Here is a 20,734-nt window from a genome sequence, read left to right on the forward strand (position 1 = left end):
GTGATTTTTTTGAAAAAAATAAAATGTTAAATTATATATATTCAAACAAAAAAATTATATATATAGCAAATTATTCGGATAGTCATTAAACTTTTCGAATAATCGAGTTTTGACTACTCAACAATTAATAATATATTTGTACCTACCAAACTATCAAAAATATAAATTTTGAATAATTCTGTTTTATTTCACTATTAATTTTGCCAATCTAACTATTAATCTTATGTCTCGTAAGTCATGCAAACCCTTAAATCTGGCAAAGTTAACGGTTAAATTAGATGGAATGACCTAAAATTTATACTTTTAATAATTCAGTGGGTAAAAATATATTATTAATAATTGAATAGCCAAATCTTGATCATTTAAAAAGTTTAGTGACTATTTAGGTAATTTGTTCATATATATGTATGTGTGTGTGTATGAATATATAATTGATCCAATTCGCGAGTTAACAAGTTAAATTTCTCTATATTTGAGTTCGAATTGAGCTTGATATCGATCAAACTTGAGTCGAACTTAATCGAGCTGGTTCGCTGGTGTTTGCAAGCAGCTTGCTTGATTTTTTTGCAGATCTAGTTTCATCTCAATTTTTTTTTGAAATGTTTTGGCAGACTGTGAGGCTGAGGCCCAAATCTACTGTCTTCACCAGCATTTTTTGTCCACCCATCCAAGAAGAGACTTGTCACTAAGCTGACTCAGTGTACTGGTAGTGACCGGGGGGTGCAGTTGAAGGTGTAAGATGGGATGTTTTGAAGTTGGACCGTTTGAGGAAGGAAACTAAATATTGGTGTGTTGATCGACCCAAAAACCGATAGCCCAACCCAGCAACAACCCAAATGCCATGGAGGTTGCAAGATCGCGTAATTCACGACCCCCGGCCCCCGCCCCCAAAAAAAAAAAAAGAAAAAAAAAGCGCGGGAAAATGCGAAAGACGATTAGTTTTTGCCGCCACAAACCCCAAATGCTGAACTTAAAAAAAAACAAACGGGGGTTCTCCAGTCGAGATCCAACTACCAATCTCTCGGGTCGGCCCTTGAATTGGCCTCGATTTGTCACCTCCTCCTTTGAGAACCCCTTCATTTCTGAAACCTCAACATATCCTCAACTAAGGAGGATCATGGAAGGACTATCAACTATTTGTGCTGGTATAGGAATCCTCGAAGAAGACGACCACGGCAATCGAATCGGCTACTCCAAGAGCCAGTATTGCCTAGGTATTTCTCATTATTTTTAATAATAGTTACTTATAGTAAGCAAATACTGTAACAGAATGTAATTTTCTTTATTACTTACTATCCGGCGTTAATTTTCATCTCATGGTGCAATTTATGGGTAGATAATTTGAAGGATTTGTTGAGGTTTATGAGGCGAGATGATCCACAGACGAGAGAGGTTTTTAAACAAGTTTGTAAATGGAATACCGTGGGGAAAGATTTGATACCTATTATGGAGTATTGCCAAGATGACCGTAATTTAGTGTTAAATGCAGGTAACATTTTTTTTAAACATTAGTGTTCAATGGTTAATATATATGTTTGTCTTTGGAACTTGTTTAGGGGTTGTTGGATTATTTTTTCAGTGAAGGTTCTTGTGTTTCTCACGATGCCAATTGACCCAACATCCGATGATATACCACAGCAAATAGAGTATCTTTGGGGCGTAAAATCTTCTGTAACCTTTAGTCAGATTGTTCCCGTGATACTGTCTCTTTTGGAGAAGCCGTTGGAGAATTTGGAAAGGTGAATGATTTTTTTTTTCCGCTGCTGTCTTCTACTGGACGTCATATTTTATTCTGTATTGTTCCAGGGGTTGGGTGATTAATTCAAGATTTGATTTTAGAACAAGAACTTTTTGCAGTAGTCAAATAGGAATATATTGTCAGCTCTTGTAAAGGTGGCTTTGTATGTCGCTCTGCTGGCAAAGGTGTTTATTTGTAGTTAACATGTTTTAGCATGAGATTAAGATACATTGGCTTGTTAGAACTCCTTGTGCAAGGGGCATTCTTGTTTAAGTTGCATGTTATTAGGAAACTCAGTAAGAAGCATATAAATTAGGCTTTGACATCTCCACCTGGAGCTTCTGATATTGTCAGCTTGCCATTAACAATAACCTAACTGAAAGGGTGTGAAATTAATTTCCCTATTGGCAAGATTATCCTATTCTTCTGTAGAGTCAACTGGAACATGACTATAGAAGACATGAATGTCTGGGACACTTGTTCATTTTTTTTTTCAATTAAAAACTGATATCACTAGTCTCATAGATTAATATTAGCAACTTTATATTTAATTTATATTTGAATAGAAGTTCAAAATAATAGCGTTAGTGTCGTAGGTTGATACAACCAACTTTATTATTATTATTATTAATACTTTGGCTTCATTAGGCAAATTATGGTGGAATTCCTACAAATTGAACTTGTAGTTTTATTCTTTTCTGCACAAATCCTGGTCCACCTCTCTTCTGCTTCCCTATTCTGTCAGCAAGAATTTTTCTATCTTGATTGTCTGGCATTGAACAAATTTCTAACTATGTGGTATATGAGCATAACTTCATAATTTGGCGATGGACTCTGAATATTGGAAATATGCTGGTTTTCCTGCAAATGCAGAATGGGTAAAGTGTCTCAAGCACATTTGACTCAATGGTTGTTTGACTTGGATGGCTTTCTTTTCTTTCCTATTTCACATCATTTTTGTTTTTCATACTTCTCAGTTGCTGTATGTTCATGCAATTCTCATGAAATGATTCAGCTCTTTTGCTTTTTGATGTTTGATATTTGCCTTTATCTCAATCCATTTACTAATTCCCTGTTAACCAGTGAAATGTTCATGGAAGATGACTGGAAGTTGGTTCAGCTGGTGCTTACGCTATTTAGGAACCTTCTAGCTATTCAAGAAATATCAACCCAGCAAAAAGTGGGTGGATCAGCCACACAATTTCTATCTCTCAGAGACAGGTTCTTAGAGTTGTTATTTCAAGAAAACATGATGGAAATAATACTAGTACTATCACAGCATGTTGGTGGTTCTTGTGGCTACTTGCGTCAAGACAACTTGCTTTTACTGGAAACTTTTTATTACATATTTATGAGTCAAGAGCCAGAGTTGATTGCTAAAGCCTATTTAGAAAACTCAAAGGTTTGTTTATCTTCATTGCCTCCAGTAATAGGCCTTGCATCTTTATGTTTCATGCTTTGTGTAGCAGTGTAATGTCTGAAAGTTACCATAAAAATAGAACAGTGGTCAAAACTTATATAGAAATTGGAAATTCAAATGATTTTGTTATGGTAGGCTGAGCACTTCATTTTCAATCTTTTCTGAATTCACTTCAAAGAAGAAAGTAATATGTTGGAAGCATTTTTTTTTAAAAGCTACCATTGCAGAAACTTAACCTTTTATTTTGAGTTGCTGAGCATCTTGAAGTCAAGCATCAGACAAAAGGATAGCAGTTATTCTGAAACCAGTAAACACTGACAATTATAGGGCAACTAAATTCAAACTCATCAAATTTGGCTTATGGCAATGAGACAGCTGTAATTTTCACCAAAAGCAAACACAATCAAAAGTGCTTTTGTAAGTTTTTAACAATTTGCTCTTTTACCAGTTTTTTTGCTTCATTTTCCCAGAAGGGCCTCAGACAAAATGGCTTTGTTTCCCTGAAGCTTTCTCTCTAATTTGACAAAGGGTACATTAGGACAATTATGGATATATCTATACCAAATGGAAACCTTTTTTTTCCCTTTTATGGACAACACATATCTGATGATACATAACCCTCTACAGCTTGTTATCCAGGGGGCCTGACCTTGACTAGTTAAAACTAATTGGTAAACTTGATCACCTGGAAATGATATTAGTTGCATGGTTGTGTTGCTATTGATTTTACACTTAATTCTTTTTCAATCATGTTTATGCTTTGTTTCCCCAGTGTCTGTGCTATATACACATATATGCTAACATACACAACTTTGTCTATTCATATGATTTTGATTCCTAGGAGGATGAAAATGTTGAATCCTCACTCAAGGGTCTTAGCTGCATCATGCAAGCTGAAAAAGAGAAAAGGAAGCTGAATAAGCTGCATAACTTGGGTGGTTATTCACAGTTTAGCGGAACATTTACTCGCCTCACCATGGTATGAGGTTTACTCTGCCATTTGATCCTTTTGGGTTATGCACTCCGTTAGTAACTGAACAAGTTGTTTGCAACAGGATGGTTCTAAAACGTTATTTAAGGGAAATCCCTGTTCTGCTTCTCATGATGCTTTACTGAAAGCTCACAAAAATCATCGCGGTCCATCTAAAAGAACAGTATGGGACCATGGAAAACTTCCATCAACAAAAACCAAAATTTTGCAGTTGCTTCATGATTTTATTGACCAATTTCTATCAGGGGGATATAATGGTACGCAAGCTTAATGGAGTTTTGGATCTGTTTGAATCCTCCTTGTTATGCAATTCTGCAATAGTTCTCACCATCGGAAAATTCTCGCCAGTTTTGATGCAGTCAATTCGTGAAGATATTGATAAAGAATGTCATGCAATTCAAAACAACGATGTTGTCACTTTCTTTCAGGTTGCTTGGTTTGTTACTTCGTTCCAATATCACAAGTTCCTGAATTCAAAGGTAAAATATATTTGGGGAACTGAAAATTTTGTCTTAGTGTCCATTATATAAGTGATTTTGGTATGTACTAAAAATAAAATATTTTCCTTGCCATATATTTATTATATAGATGGTTGAAGTACAAAGAGAATTTTTTTTTGGCAGCACATTGGTTTTGTATTTGGTTGCTAGAATCTTCCTTGTTAATTTTTGCTGCTTTGTGGTTGGCTGAATTGCAAATGTATTGGCAAGTTTCTGTTATCAATAAATTGAGTATTGAAATTTTGAGCATGTTGATATCATTCCATTGTTTTATTTAAAGGTAATTTTGTTGTCTCATATTTAGAGTTGTAGAACTCTTTATGCAATTTCTTTTAAATGTTTGAATGCTTTAGTCTGATTAAAGAGCATATCACATGAACAAAACTGAATGGTGTCATCTGTCTGCATTTGCCTTGTCTGTTAGTAGACTTAATATCAGGTCAATTTTTATACTTAATGGCCAGATACTGATGGACTTTATTGCTTCAAGGGAAATAATTTTAGCAGTTTTGTTATGTTGGGTATGCACATTTCTTGGGCTATGTAGTGCTTTACCTGAATTTTATTTACAGTTAAACTTGTGTTGTAGATTATACAGATTTGAAAGATATTACTTTTTGAAAGATTATACAGATTTGAAAGATATTAATTTTTGATAGATGCATAATGCCACTCTTGGTTGGATTAGCATTGACGCCTTAAAATGATTTATCTTGGTAAGATAGTAAATTTGGTTTCATGCTTCAAGTCCTTGACTTCTTATTTAGAAAATCTTGAGAGGGGATTCAAGATGAATTAGTAAACTCTAAAAAATATCAAAAGAGTCTTCAGTTGCTGCATATCTCTAGCTTCATTTTCTTTGCTAACTATTGGTTAGTGTTTTATATAATTCTTGTGTCCTTTTGGTTTTTATGCCTCGACAGCCTTGTGTTCAAGTTGACGGCAAATCATCCATTGATCAGAATGCTGATAAAACTCTATTTGGGGGTACTATGTGTGGACCAATTGCTGAATCATTAAACGAGTCCATGTTTCTAGTTCTCATTTCTAAGTGGCGCTTTGCATTTGATGGCTTGAAGGAGACAAATGACTACAAAATGCTTTCTGCAGCTGGATCTCTATTAAAAATTATGGTGACTCGTCCTTTGCTTAATTTTTTACTGTTTTAGTAGCTTACAGTCTGTGGAAATGGATATGTTATGCTTTGTCCAGTACTTTGTTCCTTCATATGCCTGCAGATGTAGTGCATTCATGTTAAATTACCTTAAGCCCTGGACAATTTTGGGACATCATCTTGCACATGTATTTGAATTTTCTAATTTGTTTATCAACTCTTTTGCATGATCCATGGCTTGAATTTTGCTTTCTAACAGATCAGTTTTGATTTTGGACAGATCCGTATACTGGATTTGGTGCTCAAGCAGTCCCTGGAAGATTCAACAGAACCTAAAACAGCACGCATCCTTCTTTACAAGTTGTTCTATAACCAAACTGAAGAAGGAATGACTCAGTTTCTCCTCAACATGATCAAATTGTTTGATACACACAAACAAGCTAAAAGGTTTTCTTTTTCAAAGTCTATGAAGTCACATAAACTTTTTGACTTGAATCTGTCATTCCAAATTGAGTGTTATCATGGAATGTCTTGAATAGAAAGACAGATCTCCTAGATTTTGTTTACTTATCCCATTTAGGATTACCTATGCAACATAGACTACAATAAGGACAAAACTTGATGAGGAAATTTCTGTTGTTGATAAGAAACATCTGTGAGATCAGTTATATGCACATTGTATTAGATAACATATTAGTTTGGGCTGCATTTACATCTGTGCTTACCTTTTTCTTGAGATGGTAGGAGAAAGCGAGTGGTGGGCGATTTAAAGTTCAGGCCTTTCTTCTCCTTTATATATGCATATACTGGAAGTACCAGTACATTAACATGTAGAAAGCTCTATTCTTAGTATAAAGGTGGAATTCAAGTACAAAGACCATAGCAATGCCTTATCACTGTTCTTCCTGAATCTTCAAAGATGATTTATTTTTAAGCTTAATTTACCTAGAACAACATAATTGGGAATTGTCTTGTTTATGTCATTAAGGTATCACTAAGGTATTTTTCCTTGGAAGTCATTGCTTGGCTTATATGGCATTAATTTTTGAGAAATCTGTAGTTATGAATGCATTTTGGTATTCAAATAGTCAAATGGAATAAAAAGCTGAAATTACTAAGTCTAATTTGCTCATTAGGTAGTCTACAGAGAAAAAGTTATTATCTTCTATGGTTGAAAAATTTTAAAGCCGTGCCTTATTTTCTTTACTTGGCAAGTTCACAGAGTGCCAAGTTGCTATTTAAATGGTTTTCCTTTTCAGCTTTTGTTAATGTTCCATTTTGTTGCTAATAATCCAACTTCTTTGTTCTTTCCAGTGATTTTGCCGATTTGGTGGAAACTTTATATGTAATTATACGGCTCCTGGAAAACCTCCAAACACGCGGCACATTGAGGGTATGTTATGGTGTACATATAATCTTGGCTGGTTCTCCTAGCTAGGACTGATGTCAAATTTCTTTTTCAAAGGGAATAGTTCAGAATTTTTCAACAGAAATTTATTTCTTGTAAACAGCTGAGCTGCTGTTTGATCTTCTGGAGGTTAATTTGCTGTTTCACTGTGCTTTCTACCTGTCACTGTAATATAACTATTTAGATTTCTAGGGCTGACGATATGATTAGTTCGATGATGTCCATGTATTCTGGTCAACCAAAATCTTAAGGACATACTGTATTTTTCATCATAAACTGATGATCAACTTAATCTTATCATGCAAAATTTATGTTGATGTTCAACTTAGTGTTGCATGTTAAATTTAAGTAGCATTTTTACTTTTATGTTTCAGATTAAGTCTTTCTGAAGTTGCTTGCCTAGAATGACATTTCACATTCCAAAGAAGCTGAAAGTTATCTGAAAATATGAAAATATTCTGTGATGGACGCTGAAATTTTACTTGTATTACAATTAAGACTTTCAAAATTTTAATGATAAAAAAATGCCATTGAGCATGCAATTCTCTGTTACAAGGAACTTCATTTCTAGAGTCAAGGAGAATATGCGGATTCTGTTCTCAGACAGAGAGCTTGAATACATAGAGTATTTTCCATTTAACTTTAAAATAGGCTGTTTCTAAATGGTTTATGCAATAATCAGCTTCTTATTAACTTTGACTTGACTTATTTTTTCTGGAATTTGTTTCATGCCAAAGGTCTCAAAAAGATCCAGAAAAAGGAAAGTGAAAAAGGATCTATTTAATGAATCAGTTGAAAAGGATGTTACTGCTCAGAATGAAGTTATTGGCCCCAGTTATGAACAATCTGAAGCTGTTGGCATTTTAGGAAAGGAAAAGGCAGTGGTTCATGATTCTGTAGGGACTACAAATGAAGATCTTAGTCAGGTTAGTCCGCATACAGAATTTGGAGCAGAGATAGTAAATTCTAAAAGCAAGCCAGAGGTGGAACAAAATGTTTGTCACGAGACTTATCAAGGAATAGATGATTCTTCTGGTGATGAGCAGCCAGTAACAGATGAAGTTGATTTTAACATATCCACTGTAGTCTCTGCTCTCAGTAACCAGACCATCATAAAAAATTTGTGTTGGTTGCTGAAATTCTATAAAAGCAATTCCCTTGGTACCAATCACTACATAATAAGCTTATTACGCAGAGTTTGTGAAGATCTGGAACTCTCTCCAATGCTATACCAGGTATCAACTAAAGATTTTGTTCTTGAATGTTGAAATGCATTTTTGTTTATTAATTTGAGACTAAGAGTGAAAATTAAGGCAATTTCATGATATTGTTTCTCTGAACATTGTTACAGTTATCATTGCTCACTACATTCTACGATATTCTGGAAGAGCAGAAGTCAAGGCCATGCAAAGAACATGAGAATATTGTTCTTTTTTTGACAAATTTAGTTAGGAGAATGCTGAGAAAAATGAAGACCCGCCCACTTCTTTTTGTTGAAGTTCTCTTTTGGAAAACACGAGGAGAATGCCACCTTATTAATGCTGAATGCATGCTGAAAGTGGTTGGCAATTTGAGAAAAGAAATTAGAAAAGGTGGATTGAATGAAGAAACTGGCTTGCCTTACGGGCAAGGATGGGTTCGGAGAAGTATAGCTGATGCACTTGGTGATGATGAGGCTGATATTATGACCTTTCATGAGGAGGTTGACGAGAAGTGAGTCATTTTTCTTGTTCACATTATGCAGCTAGTGTATTCTTATCTTTTTTTTAAATAGTGCATTCTTATCTGTTGATTCATCTTCCTCATTTCTAATTCCTTCACCATAAGAGGTATTATTTTCTTCTAAAAAATTTTAGTGCATATTTAAGAGGAATTTAAATTATTTTTCCAAATACTCTTAAGTTATACTGGGTACCTTTTAACTGCATGGACTGGCTGTATATGGAATGCGATTGCATTCGAATTTAAGTGGTGTACAGAATTCAAATTTGCATGGAATTATGAAATTTCTTGTGAAGCTAACATGAACTACAGGGACAGAAGCAAAAGAAGGTTTGCTGATGGGAAAGAAAGTATTGTTTCATTTTCAAACTATGAGGCTAGCGAGAAAGAACATGATAGCAGGTATTGATTCCACTGAGACTCTCTTTTTGTCCTTTTGATTGTTATGATCCTGTATAATTTCTAATTGTGCATTGGCTTAGGGATGGTCATTCTTTTGAGAAAGTGTCCAAAGGCTTGCAGAGAAGAAGAAAACCTCTCGTTCTTAATGATGAACTGGAAGGGAAATTTAGGGATCTTTATGAGAAGTAAGTTCACCAATGCCTATTTTTACACATACCAGAAAGTTTATTTTGGAAACATTCAAAACTGACTAATTTATTTATGCTGTATAATGTCAATTAGAAGTAGCTGATTACTCATCAGTTATTTTCTCTGGTAGGTCAAACTTACTGTTGCCCTCTGTATGTGCAATTTATTGTGAAAGACTACTAATCCTATAGCATTAATATCTGAAATATGGTCATGATAACATGAAGTCGTTACTTCCCTTTGGATTCTACTTTCTCGTTTGTTTATCTAACAAGGCTTTCTTTCTGTTTGATCTAAAACTGTTTATTTTCATCAATACTTTTCAGATATAAAAATCATGAAAATTGCTATCATCTGATTGCAAATGCCCTTGATGAATATGGGGCAAGAATCTCACCAATTCAAGTTCCTCGGACTCTTAAGAAACTAGGTTTACAACTCTTAAGAAAGAGAAGGATGTCAGTAGCCAGTTCTGCTGATGAACTTAGAGATGGTGAAATTACTCATCTGAGTGGGGATGGCAGTTCTTCATTGAGAAAACCACTGTGAGTCATTCTCCAACTTTGCGAAATTTCTGTTCACTCTTCCAGCTTTCAGCAGCTTGTGGACTGGAAGACTTGCCTTTTAGATAACTTGATATGAGATTATCTGCAAAATGTATACAAATAGGAAGATCATAATTAGGACGGGCTTTTTCTGGGCCACATGTTTAGTTGAATTTCTATTTACAAATAGGAAGAACATATGAATGCTTGAAAAATAAAAACATGTCTTCATCTTTCTCAGGCACACTAGAAAAAGAGTGCGTGCACTTAGTGAAGATCAGGAACAGAGGATCAAAGAGTTGTATGAGCAGTAAGTTGTTTTCATGTCTACACTTACAAGATGTGAAATGGTGGATTCTACAGAAGAGTTGTTCTTCTCATGGGGGTGGAGCGCAGTGGGGTGGTTGGTTGATGCATTCTAACAATGTGAGATTCTATAGTTAACATGAACTTTCTTTGGGGTTTGAAGGTTTAAAGATCATAAGAGATGCAACTACATGATTGCCAATACTTTGGATACTGAGGGGTCAGTTTCCACCGCACAAGTTTCGCGCAAACTAAAGCAGCTTGGCCTTTTTGTCCCCAGAAAGAAGAGGTCAGACACAAATTTCCATTTGAGGGATGACGATTCCAGTGAACTTTCTGCAGGCAGTGCAGATGATTCTGACAATGCAACATTAATGTCGTTGAAAAGGAGGTAACTTCTAATTTCTTTTACTGATGCCAATAGAACAATAAAACTTGGCTTCAATAACTGATTTCTGCTTGTCAAATATATGTTTTATGGTAAACTCAGTGGACATATATAATGGCCTTCATTGATATACTTACATCACTATTATCCTGCTGTATTTTACAGGCCAATTGCGTCCCTGAATTATTATTCATGCTATATATATCCTTGATGTATCAGCTATATTATTTGCTTATTTTAGTTCTGCAAGTGTCTTCGTGGAGGGTTTTGACTTTTTGGTCTCAAGAACCATATGCATAGCTATTTTTCTTTACAGAATACCGTGTTTCAGCCATTTGTCCACCTAAGCATAAAAGCTACCATGCTTGCTTTCTTTGTCCGATGCTCTTTTGCCTCCGATCCTTTAGTTTCAAACATATGTAGTACCACAATGAATATGTGCCTCCTGAACTTTTGAATTTTGTGTAACCAGTTAGAAAAGAATTTAAGAATCTTCTAGTGCAAATAGTGATGGTAACATTTGATAATTTGTCATTTCAAACTAGTTTTTACTGAGTTTATACAGTTGACAATTCAAAGACCAGTTAGGAAATAGTCAAAGTGCTAAATACTTTTTTGATGCGTAGATATGGCGGACAACTCCTGTTATGTTGTTCATCATGCTCCTGATTACCATCTTGGAGGCAAAGGAAGGAGTCATTTATCATCTATGTTAGTGTTGTAACCAAACCTGTTGTCATTTATTTACTTTTCCATTTTAAGAAAATAACATAGATATATTCTCACTGACCAATTAAATCACGAAGATTTTCATAATAACTGCATGATGAGCAAAATGAGGGACAGTTGAACCTTACTGATTATCTGCAAGGCAGGTTTTGTTTATGTTTTCACCCTAGTGCATTAGATGTGGCCAATCTTTTTATTCACTTGCTGCTTATAGGAGCAAAAGTGAAACTAAATATGCATCAAGACAGAACCCGGAGTCTGCAAGACAGCCATCACTGGATAATTCTGATGATGAAATGTTGCGGTCTTTTCTGCGGTACGTTCTCTCTGAGTTTCTCTCTTCCATTGACGTTTTGTTTACTTCATTCATTTAGATAAGATATTGAAAATGATTATAATTTCCTTCCCTTTCTCTTGTGTATCTAAATAGATGCTCATAATTTCCATCAATTCGTAGTAGCCATACAAAGTAAGATGACATTGTACAGAGCAATGATTTATAAACTTATATAATCTCTAATAAATGAGCTAATTTAGTAATGTCTTTGATTGTGAATTATTTTATGCATCTCAGCACAGATGCTAACCCCTTTTTTAATTTTTCTTCTGTTACTCCAGCAAAAGTCAGCAGACCAAAATTGAAATTACAGAAAGGCAGAACCAGGAGAATGGAGGAAAGTTGGACATTTCTGGTCATGATGAATTACTAAGGTACTCTCTCTGTCTCTCTGTTTCGATACTAGGTATTCATATTAATCAAATAAGTTACCTTCATTTTATTTGTCTTACCTTTCTGACAAGATATGTTGGGTGTTGATATGAGGTTTGAAGAGTGTATTCTTGAAGTTAGTTAGTCATTTGGGGGCTCCATGGCGGCCTCAAAAGGTTTCACATTTACTTTTGACTAATACCATCATTCTCATGCTTGGAGTTGAGTCACGTATAATACCACGTTACGCTATATTGGAGTTGGGAGGAACATGACCTTAGAAATGGGCTGGCTTTCAAATTATAGCATAGATTGGTTGTTTCTTTAAAATTGGTGCAATTTGTATCTTTTTGGGCTTAGATGAAGTCCGAGATTCAAAATTAACAACGTGAACTAAAGTCCGCGATTGAAATTTAACTATAACTTGGAACACCCATCCACCTTGTCAGGGATGCAACAGAAAAATTAGCTGAAGTGAGAACCTTAGACATGGGTTCTGGCACATCAGAACATGCTGGCTTTACTGAAACTGAAGGCCTCTGGGGGGTAAACCAATCCGTGAGCGCACTCACTAACGAGGCAAATAACAGGCAGCCTCAGAAGTTGCACGATGAATTGGCTGATTTTGAGGGTGAAGTCTCACCTGTTGAGTCCCAGAAATCCATTGTTTCAAGGAGGCACTTGAGGATGATCATGGATCTTGATGATGATGAATAACTGAAGAGTGAGAGACTGAAGGATTGCCACGTGTTGCACTTTGGATGGCTATATAATTCACATGTAGTTTTGCGTTTGAATTATCTGTCTTATAAATTTGGGGCTGTGTAAATTCCTGGCCGGCTTACAGGCGTGGGCCGAGGATGTACTTTCCACCCGCTTGTTCCTTCGCTTAACATGCTTCAGAAATCCAACCAGAAATTGTTTTGTATGCCTGTCTCGGTTTTTCTTAAAGAGTTGGTCTGACTGCTAAATGAGTCAATCGGGCTTAATTCTATTCCAATTGAACCATTGAAGTTCGATTGAGCATTTAATAACCCTTTTTTTTTTTTTGGAGAAATATCCATGCCTGTCATTAATCACATCCGCAATTCTAATAGAATTTGCATTTAAAAGAAGAGGCGGATTGAGGCTGCATAAAAATTATGAAATCTTCTCGCATCCCCTTCATCAGTTCATGCTTCTTCCCGACAAAAGAGTCGAAGTAACATCCCCCACTAAAAAACTGAAAAGACCCAAAAGAGGTCTCCACTCTTATCACTCTTGTGAGATAGGAAAGGAGAAATCTATCCCATTCGAACCTTCGAATTACAGATGACTTAAACGTATGCCTGTCCGACTGACAAGGATACGAAGATGACAGGCGTTGTGCATTCATCAAGTCCCAAACCACCCAACTCTCTCACAAAGACACAAGTTTTCTTGCTAGCGATCTAATCACACTCAATTAGACAACTCATCGTTGTTTGGAACCATTAACCAAAAGTAAAGTCACTTTCCCTACATTCAAAAGAATCTAGAACATGAACGAGCAATTGCCTACTCGAGCGTATTATAGCTGAAACAGATGGGAACTTCCACCTATTAATATTGCCAGGGAACAGATGGTTGAAACCATAAGACAACAGAATCAAGATATGGATGTGACTCGCACCGAGTTATCAGCAGATCCAGTTAAAAAGATGGGCAACGTCGGATGCCAATCTACCGTTGTTACACATGCACTGTGAGGAAGAGTTCTCATCCCAGTTGTACAATCTCGAACCTGATAACATGAAACAGTAAAAAGTGTGAGTAATTGCCCGAAAAGTTAAGGTACCATGAAATTTAATATCCAACAACCAATCACCAAATCAAAACTAAAATCAGCCGATATTCCATCATTGGAACGTTGAGTTTAACATGCAATGACTATAAGTTTATGAAGTAGCAACAGCTTAATGCATGGCCGTTACCTGATATATGGGTGCTCTTACTGAATTAGAAGTCAGCAGAAGTCTTTTCCCATTAGCATCTAAAGCCATTTCATGTCTACAGTGCAATGAGTTCTCAAAGTTGCAGAACCTACAGCACAAAAGCTCCCATCAACATATTCATTTCCATTTGTCTAAAATTTTGCCAGTATGTCATCATAATAAGCAAAATTAAGATGACAATTGTGAATCTACAAATGGGGGAAACCTGAAGTAACGGGAATGAGCGAAAGATAGAAAGAAACAACGAAAGTCATTCCAGGGATGCACAGGTAAAGGGTTCACAATACCATGGTGACTTCGTTCAACCTTAATTGGGAAGAATTGCAAAGCATCCAAAAATATTAAAATCACGTGGTCAAGCAATTGAAATACCTGCTGCAATTTCTTGACCAAAGAATTTTGCCTTGATTGTGCAAACTCCATTCAAATATCTGGCAATGAACTACTAAATTAAATTCTTATTCATAAAAAAAACTGCCATAATGTAATGAAATATCACGAAAGATGAAGGAAAATGCCAGAATAAATTTTAGCAAATGGACAAGAAGTTTTGATGTGTTACAGCACTACTTGCATATGTAAGAAGCTAACAATGAAAGGGGAGCTGATACACTGAACTCTTACCTTTCCATCTGCACCTAAGCTGAAAATGCTTGTCTCGTCAGGCCCAAAATGAACAGAGCTAATTGCAGAGTCATGAGCTGGCCACCCAGTAATTTGCAGGCCAGCAGACATATCTATACCAGTCAAGGTGAAATACCTACTAGAATTTTTAAATCACACCACCGTAAAATTTGAAAAATTATGTCAAACGCATTTAACTACATTACTTATTATCAAAAGAACATCTTAATTATTTTCTTCATCTTTTCAACATTTTCTCTAAAATTTGCTGTAGTATAATCTAGCATTAATTTATTCTTGGTCTTATGTAAAGACAGGGCTATTATAGACATTTGATACCCTCTTTCACTTCTATTTCCAATATGTTGCTGACAGGGTGGGATATGCAAACACATAAAACACACCCTCAAGGATGTTTTGGGAGGTTGGGGAATTCATTTTCCTCATGACTGAAGGATACCAAACATATGAATCATTCCATCAGTTGCTGCAGCTGCTAAAAGCTTCCCGTTGTGATTGAAACATACTGAAGTAATTGCTGGAGGATCTTTACCTAAAGGAAGGACTGTCTTCAATAAAATTGAGAAGAGGTAAGGCCTCAGGACAGTCATCCAAATTTAACATGATACAGCATAAGAAGGCTCTAGCATCAGGAAACCAACAAAGCATGTATACGAACACATACCATAGCCTTCCATGACCGCATGTTCCATACAGTCAAAGATGCAAAACCCAATTTATCAATATAATTTGTTCCATGCCTACAAAAGTGCTTTTAGTTTTTATCATTCATGATCAGACAAAACATAACGAAATCTTCCCATGCAATCTTTATGATTCCATGCACTTGGGAAAAACCATCATAAGAAGAGCAAAAAACAATGGGATCATAGACCATGATGGGTATCAAGTATAACAAAGACTTACCCTCTGGATGCTGCAGCAGAGACGAATATTGGCTCCACCGGGCTGCATTTAATATCCAAGACACTGCAATAAAAAACCAATATCATGGAAATCATCCACAGACATGAAACTCATTTTTTATCTTGCTTGAGTAAGATAGATGAACACCTTGGGAATTCTCTATTGGAGTTAAGATCACAAACAACACGCTTAGCATCAACATTCCATGCTTTAATGCATCCATCAGCAGTCCCAATAAGAAGCTTTCACCAAGATCAACAATATAAACATTTGCACTTAGATCCACTCAGGTAGCAATCAAACATCTATTCATCAAAAAGTGAAAAGAAAAACACATAGACAAAGACACATATTGTGATTGGTTATACTGCCAGCTCGTACATACCAAGCGATCAGATTTACAATCCCACTCAAGTGACAGGACCTCAGCACCACAATAGATGGTTGCATTCCTCGATGCAGGCGCTGATGAATCATACGTCCAAATCCTTCATTTAAGATTACAGAAGTCGTCATAAAACAAATAACTATAAACAAAAGGATACTTTTAAGCTAAAATGAATCCAGGAGTTTAGCTTGGTTGCATACCTGACTGTGCCATCTACAGAAGCACTTGCAATATTGTCTCCAGATGCAGAAAAACGACAACGGCTGATTGGACTCGTGTGGCCCAAAAATCTCTCCTGCCAATTAACAGTTTCAGAAGCATGATGTTACAAAGTGATAAAGATTATTAAAGATGATTTTTAAGACTTGAAACAGAGTGATCAAAAGCTTTTACCAAAAAAAAAGGCAAAAGCACTGCAAGAGGAATTTTAATGAGATTACCTGAAATTCAACTTTCACTTCTGGAAAATCTTCATCTCGATGCATTTCACCATCAGTTTCTGCAATAAAATGACCAAAAAAAATTACAAAACACCCGAACAATCATGGCACTTTAGGCAAACTTGATTTAAAACCAAATCATTAAGCACAAACTCACAACCCACTGCTTTAAAAGCCAATTTAGAGCAGACCTTCAACTATGAAATTGTAAAAAGTGGCGCTTGTAGTAACTGATGCCTAATCAACTATTCAACTAAACTTGGTATGCGAATTTGAAAAATTTTTTTCATAGGTAACCATTCAGCAATAAAAGAAGTAACTTTTTGAGTTTTTACCAAGATGTAACAATTGAACAAGAGTATCGTCTGTGATCCAAGAAGCCAGTTTGTGATTTCGAGTTATACTGCCACCTTACTATTTCTGTGGAAATGATGGACAAGATGTCCACATCAATGAGTACAGGGGTATCCATCTTTTGTGTTGTTGTACACTATTCATTTCCTTTGTGCCAAAAGATCAAATTTTACCTAATTTCGCACTTATATAAAGTAGCGTTAATGGCACACCTAACACGTATGCAATATAACAAATTGTTAAAATATTTGTAAAAAGTAATTCCTAAAAACTAAGTGGTACATTTTTGCCAATTTTAAATTTTGAATTAAAAAATAATATGGATTTTATTTCTAATTTTGTGTTTTTCCTCTAGATGTGCACTTAAGATTAGTTTTCATAACCATTGGTAGTTAGTTCCTCAAAAGTTAGTTTCACAAAGAAAGTAAAAAGAGAAAATACACTACATACCAAATTAAACAGTTTTCTCCCTCTACATTCTATATAGATATATAGGTTCTGTATCACCAATAAATTACCTTGTGCTGCTATCAAATCATGGCTTCTTTCACTCCCACTAAGATGACTATCTACCCTAGAAGTTGAATGAAAATCCTCAGCAGGCATATCACCACTTTGATCCTGAATGCTGTTGATTTTACCAAGATCAGATGTCGATTTTACCCTGCGTGAAATGCTATTTTCTTCTGCATTAGCAGCTGCAAACTTTGATGAGCTGTTTGTTGCCAGGATTCCTACTTCTGCTTGTAATAAAGCATTACTGACATAAAAACAAGGAAGTTACTATCATTGTACACTGCAAAGCATCAACATTAATCACACTCACCTCCTTGACTGACTTAATTGGGCCTCCTTTTCCTCCAACAAGGCCTGGAGTTCTGACAGTTTAAGATTTAGTTGTTTAATGTCCTTCTTGAGGTGGTTCACAGTGATCCTTTCAGAACTGATCTTCAATAGAGCTGGGATTCGTGAATCGTCAAGGAGAAGATTGGTACAATCCAATCCAAATGGGTGTAACAAGACTTAATCTTTAGCAATGATAACTGTAATAGATGCATCAGACAGACTGTTGTCTTTCAACTAATTGCATCCAACTTGTCAAGTATAGAAAGCTTCACTGAAACAGACTTATATCCATTCTTGAACATAAATGATCATGCTAAATTCAACAAATTCGAAGAAGAAATAAGTAAAGCAGACGCTAAGATATTACCAGTAAGACTTATGAATCTATAGAACCATAATCAATGAAAAAGTTTTAATACATTTGCAGGAAAAAATTGGAAAGATGAAGGACATAAATGAAAGAGATATTCTGTACTGAAGGATATGAGTACCATTAAACATCTTGCTCAAGAAATTTCTAACAGACAGATGCAGTGCATTGTACCACTCCTTTGTGAAGTACATGCGAAACTGTGGTTCCAAATGTGGGTTCTTGAGATATGGAATGGCTGCAGGAATTCATATGGCAGATGTAAATCAGGAAAAAAAACATGATTGTACTTGGTGACAACCAAGAGTCAAGATAGATAGATAGATAGACAGAGAGAAAGAGCGAGAGAAGACCCACCAAACCATGAGGCCCACTCTTGGTCGTTTTGGAGCAAGTTAGTCCCATGGGCATCAAAGAATTCCACGACTTTGTCCTTCCTTCTTGATTGTATTGCATATACTATATAATAACGTAGAATAGAGACATGCAACTTCAACAGTGCTTCAATATGTGCTGTTTCAGATGAAGAAAAGCACTGCTTGAAAAAACTCAACAGATCAACCAAACTTTCAGCCTGAAACTTGGGAATATATATGGAGAAAACCAAGTCCAATATCTTTTCGACTTGAAACCCTTTACCAACATCAGTGGCTAACTCTTTCTCGAAAGATTGGAGAGTAGTAGTGAATCCTCTGAACACAAGGAACTCTCTAACAAGCTCCTCCGCATACAGCATATTTTCCATCTTGCCCTGTTATCATCTCTCAGAAAGGCAAGCCTCTCAGTACTTCAAAGCCAAGGACCAGCATAATTTAATTCTGTGCAAAATGTACTCCAAGTTAGAAAATGTGAGAAAAATTCTAGCCTCTAATTGACCACAAAAAAATCCAGGTTTGGTATCGTAAATCAAGCTCTAAGGGCAACACAGCATGGAAAACAAATACTTGGGTATGAAAATAGAAGAGCATTTGAGTGGGTGTTAATGAATTTAACACATACACTGTGCTTTTTCTCAAGTAAGAAACTTAGACAACACTAAACACTGCATAGTTTTTTGACAGAAGAAACCTAAAATGCTCCAAATTTGAAATCATGAATTCACAAAAAAAAAAAAAATGAACCCAACTTGTTAGTGATACTGAATATGAAAATAAATAGGCTGCATTGATAAACATAGTCTACCGAGCTTAGTTGTCTCAGCTTTTAGTTTATGTTAATCAAATAAAGTAAACGTCATGTTAAAGGAATTATATAAAAGTGGCAGTAGTGTGCACTTCTCTAGAATAGCTAATAAGGATTTGGTTCGGTTGGACTTTCCTAAATTATTCAGTAGAATTTTTGCAACAATTCCTCACCTCCTCCTTAGTTTAGCTCCTTGTATATTCTCCTCAGAAACTATAAGAATTTGATCCGGTTGGACAAATCTCTCTCTCTCTCACGGGGGCATTGTGCAAGTTGATGCACAACAATTATTCAAATCCCACTAAAATAATTTTAGAGATTCTTAATCGTTTAGCACTAACTGGTCAGTACTCTTAATAAGAATTCCATGGAAAGCTAATACAGCCAAATATAGAAAATCAACAGAAATTAGTAGCATAGTAGTTGAATCAACTCGATTTGCAAAGTCAATACACAAGTAATGGATACAGCCTTAGAGCTTAGCTTATAATTTCCGAAATCAAGAACGAATGAAAATTAAATTCAAATAGAAAAAATCAGCTCCTAGAAATTGAACGGCCACTAATTTCGGGAGAGTAGAACTACCATACTCACCAAATGGAGACAAATATTTGAGTCTTACTACGGCCTTGTTTATCTCTAGCCGTTCTCAGCCCTCTCGTCCGGCGTTCCGACCGATGGTGTTCTAAATTTTCCGACAGCTCCTACAAATCTCGTTGATGCGGAGGAGGACTTGATTGATTTCTGACTTCCCTCCCTGTAGGCCGGAAACGAACAGTAATAGATACGTAAGGAGATGACTGAACCCGGGCAACGCTGTCGTTTCTTCGTATGTCCGGGTCCCCACCTCGTAATTGGCATAATAAAAACGATTTTTTATTATGACTAGTGGAAAATAGCACGCCTTATGGTGTGTAAATTTTTTTTTTTAAAAAAAATATTTTTATTAAAATCAATGGAATTATTAGAAGTCCTTTTTTCGTTGCAAACAAGAAAGAAAATAAAAGATATTGTGATTTATTTGCAAACAGAAAAAAAAGAAGAAGAAGATATCCTTAGTAAATATTTACTTTTGTGATGGTAAAATTGAAAAAAAAATTAAATATGAGAAAAAAATTCTATACCAACCCCATGCCTCATGCTTTATACTATCTAAAATGATATTTGTACAGTTAGTTACTTTTGAGTATATGATACATTCAAACTGAAATTTACTCTTCATCATTGCAGCTTCTTCAACCAATCATTACTTGGGGAAAAGATAAAAACTGTTCTACATATATAAAAGTGTAAAAAAAATATTTTTATTAAAATCAATGGAATTATTAGAAGTCCTTTTTTCGTTGCAAACAAGAAAGAAAATAAAAGATATTGTGATTTATTTGCAAACAGAAAAAAAAGAAGAAGAAGATATCCTTAGTAAATATTTACTTTTGTGATGGTAAAATTGAAAAAAAAATTAAATATGA

At 35.5% G+C, this 20,734-nt stretch overlaps 2 protein-coding genes across 4 annotated transcripts; one reads left to right on the top strand and one right to left on the bottom strand.

The window, feature by feature from the left end:
- The first annotated feature begins 1,038 nt into the window (after nt 1-1,038).
- LOC113760601 (protein timeless homolog) lies at nt 1,039-13,134 on the top strand. Of its 3 annotated transcripts, none has more exons than XM_027303244.1 (20): nt 1,039-1,214; nt 1,337-1,489; nt 1,580-1,739; nt 2,822-3,140; nt 4,000-4,137; nt 4,214-4,406; nt 4,498-4,628; nt 5,573-5,782; nt 6,044-6,210; nt 7,078-7,156; nt 7,909-8,406; nt 8,523-8,884; nt 9,206-9,295; nt 9,376-9,480; nt 9,811-10,029; nt 10,271-10,339; nt 10,499-10,726; nt 11,667-11,768; nt 12,071-12,163; nt 12,611-13,134. In XM_027303244.1, exons 1-20 carry the CDS (start codon nt 1,118-1,120, stop codon nt 12,876-12,878), a joined length of 3,681 nt encoding a protein of 1,226 aa, XP_027159045.1. In that variant the 5' UTR covers nt 1,039-1,117; the 3' UTR covers nt 12,879-13,134. The 3 variants fall into 3 exon arrangements, with proteins under 3 accessions (XP_027159045.1, XP_027159046.1, XP_027159047.1); XM_027303245.1 differs by having other exon boundaries at nt 9,212-9,295; XM_027303246.1 differs by lacking the exon at nt 11,667-11,768.
- Nucleotides 13,135-13,291: 157 nt separating this feature from the next.
- Nucleotides 13,292-20,096, bottom strand: LOC113763549 (WD repeat-containing protein 91 homolog). The gene is made up of 16 exons (XM_027307383.1): nt 19,860-20,096; nt 18,441-18,901; nt 18,199-18,321; nt 17,694-17,835; nt 17,386-17,627; nt 16,514-16,572; nt 16,274-16,368; nt 16,071-16,173; nt 15,833-15,927; nt 15,686-15,748; nt 15,444-15,519; nt 15,219-15,327; nt 14,759-14,871; nt 14,507-14,565; nt 14,114-14,222; nt 13,292-13,923 (listed from the first exon to the last, which is right to left on the bottom strand). Exons 2-16 carry the CDS (start codon nt 18,826-18,828, stop codon nt 13,789-13,791), a joined length of 1,911 nt encoding a protein of 636 aa, XP_027163184.1. The 5' UTR covers nt 18,829-18,901; nt 19,860-20,096; the 3' UTR covers nt 13,292-13,788.
- Nucleotides 20,097-20,734: the final 638 nt, after the last annotated feature.

The sequence above is a fragment of the Coffea eugenioides genome, chromosome 2 (assembly GCF_003713205.1).
Source record: "Coffea eugenioides isolate CCC68of chromosome 2, Ceug_1.0, whole genome shotgun sequence".
Taxonomy (NCBI): Eukaryota; Viridiplantae; Streptophyta; class Magnoliopsida; order Gentianales; family Rubiaceae; genus Coffea; species Coffea eugenioides.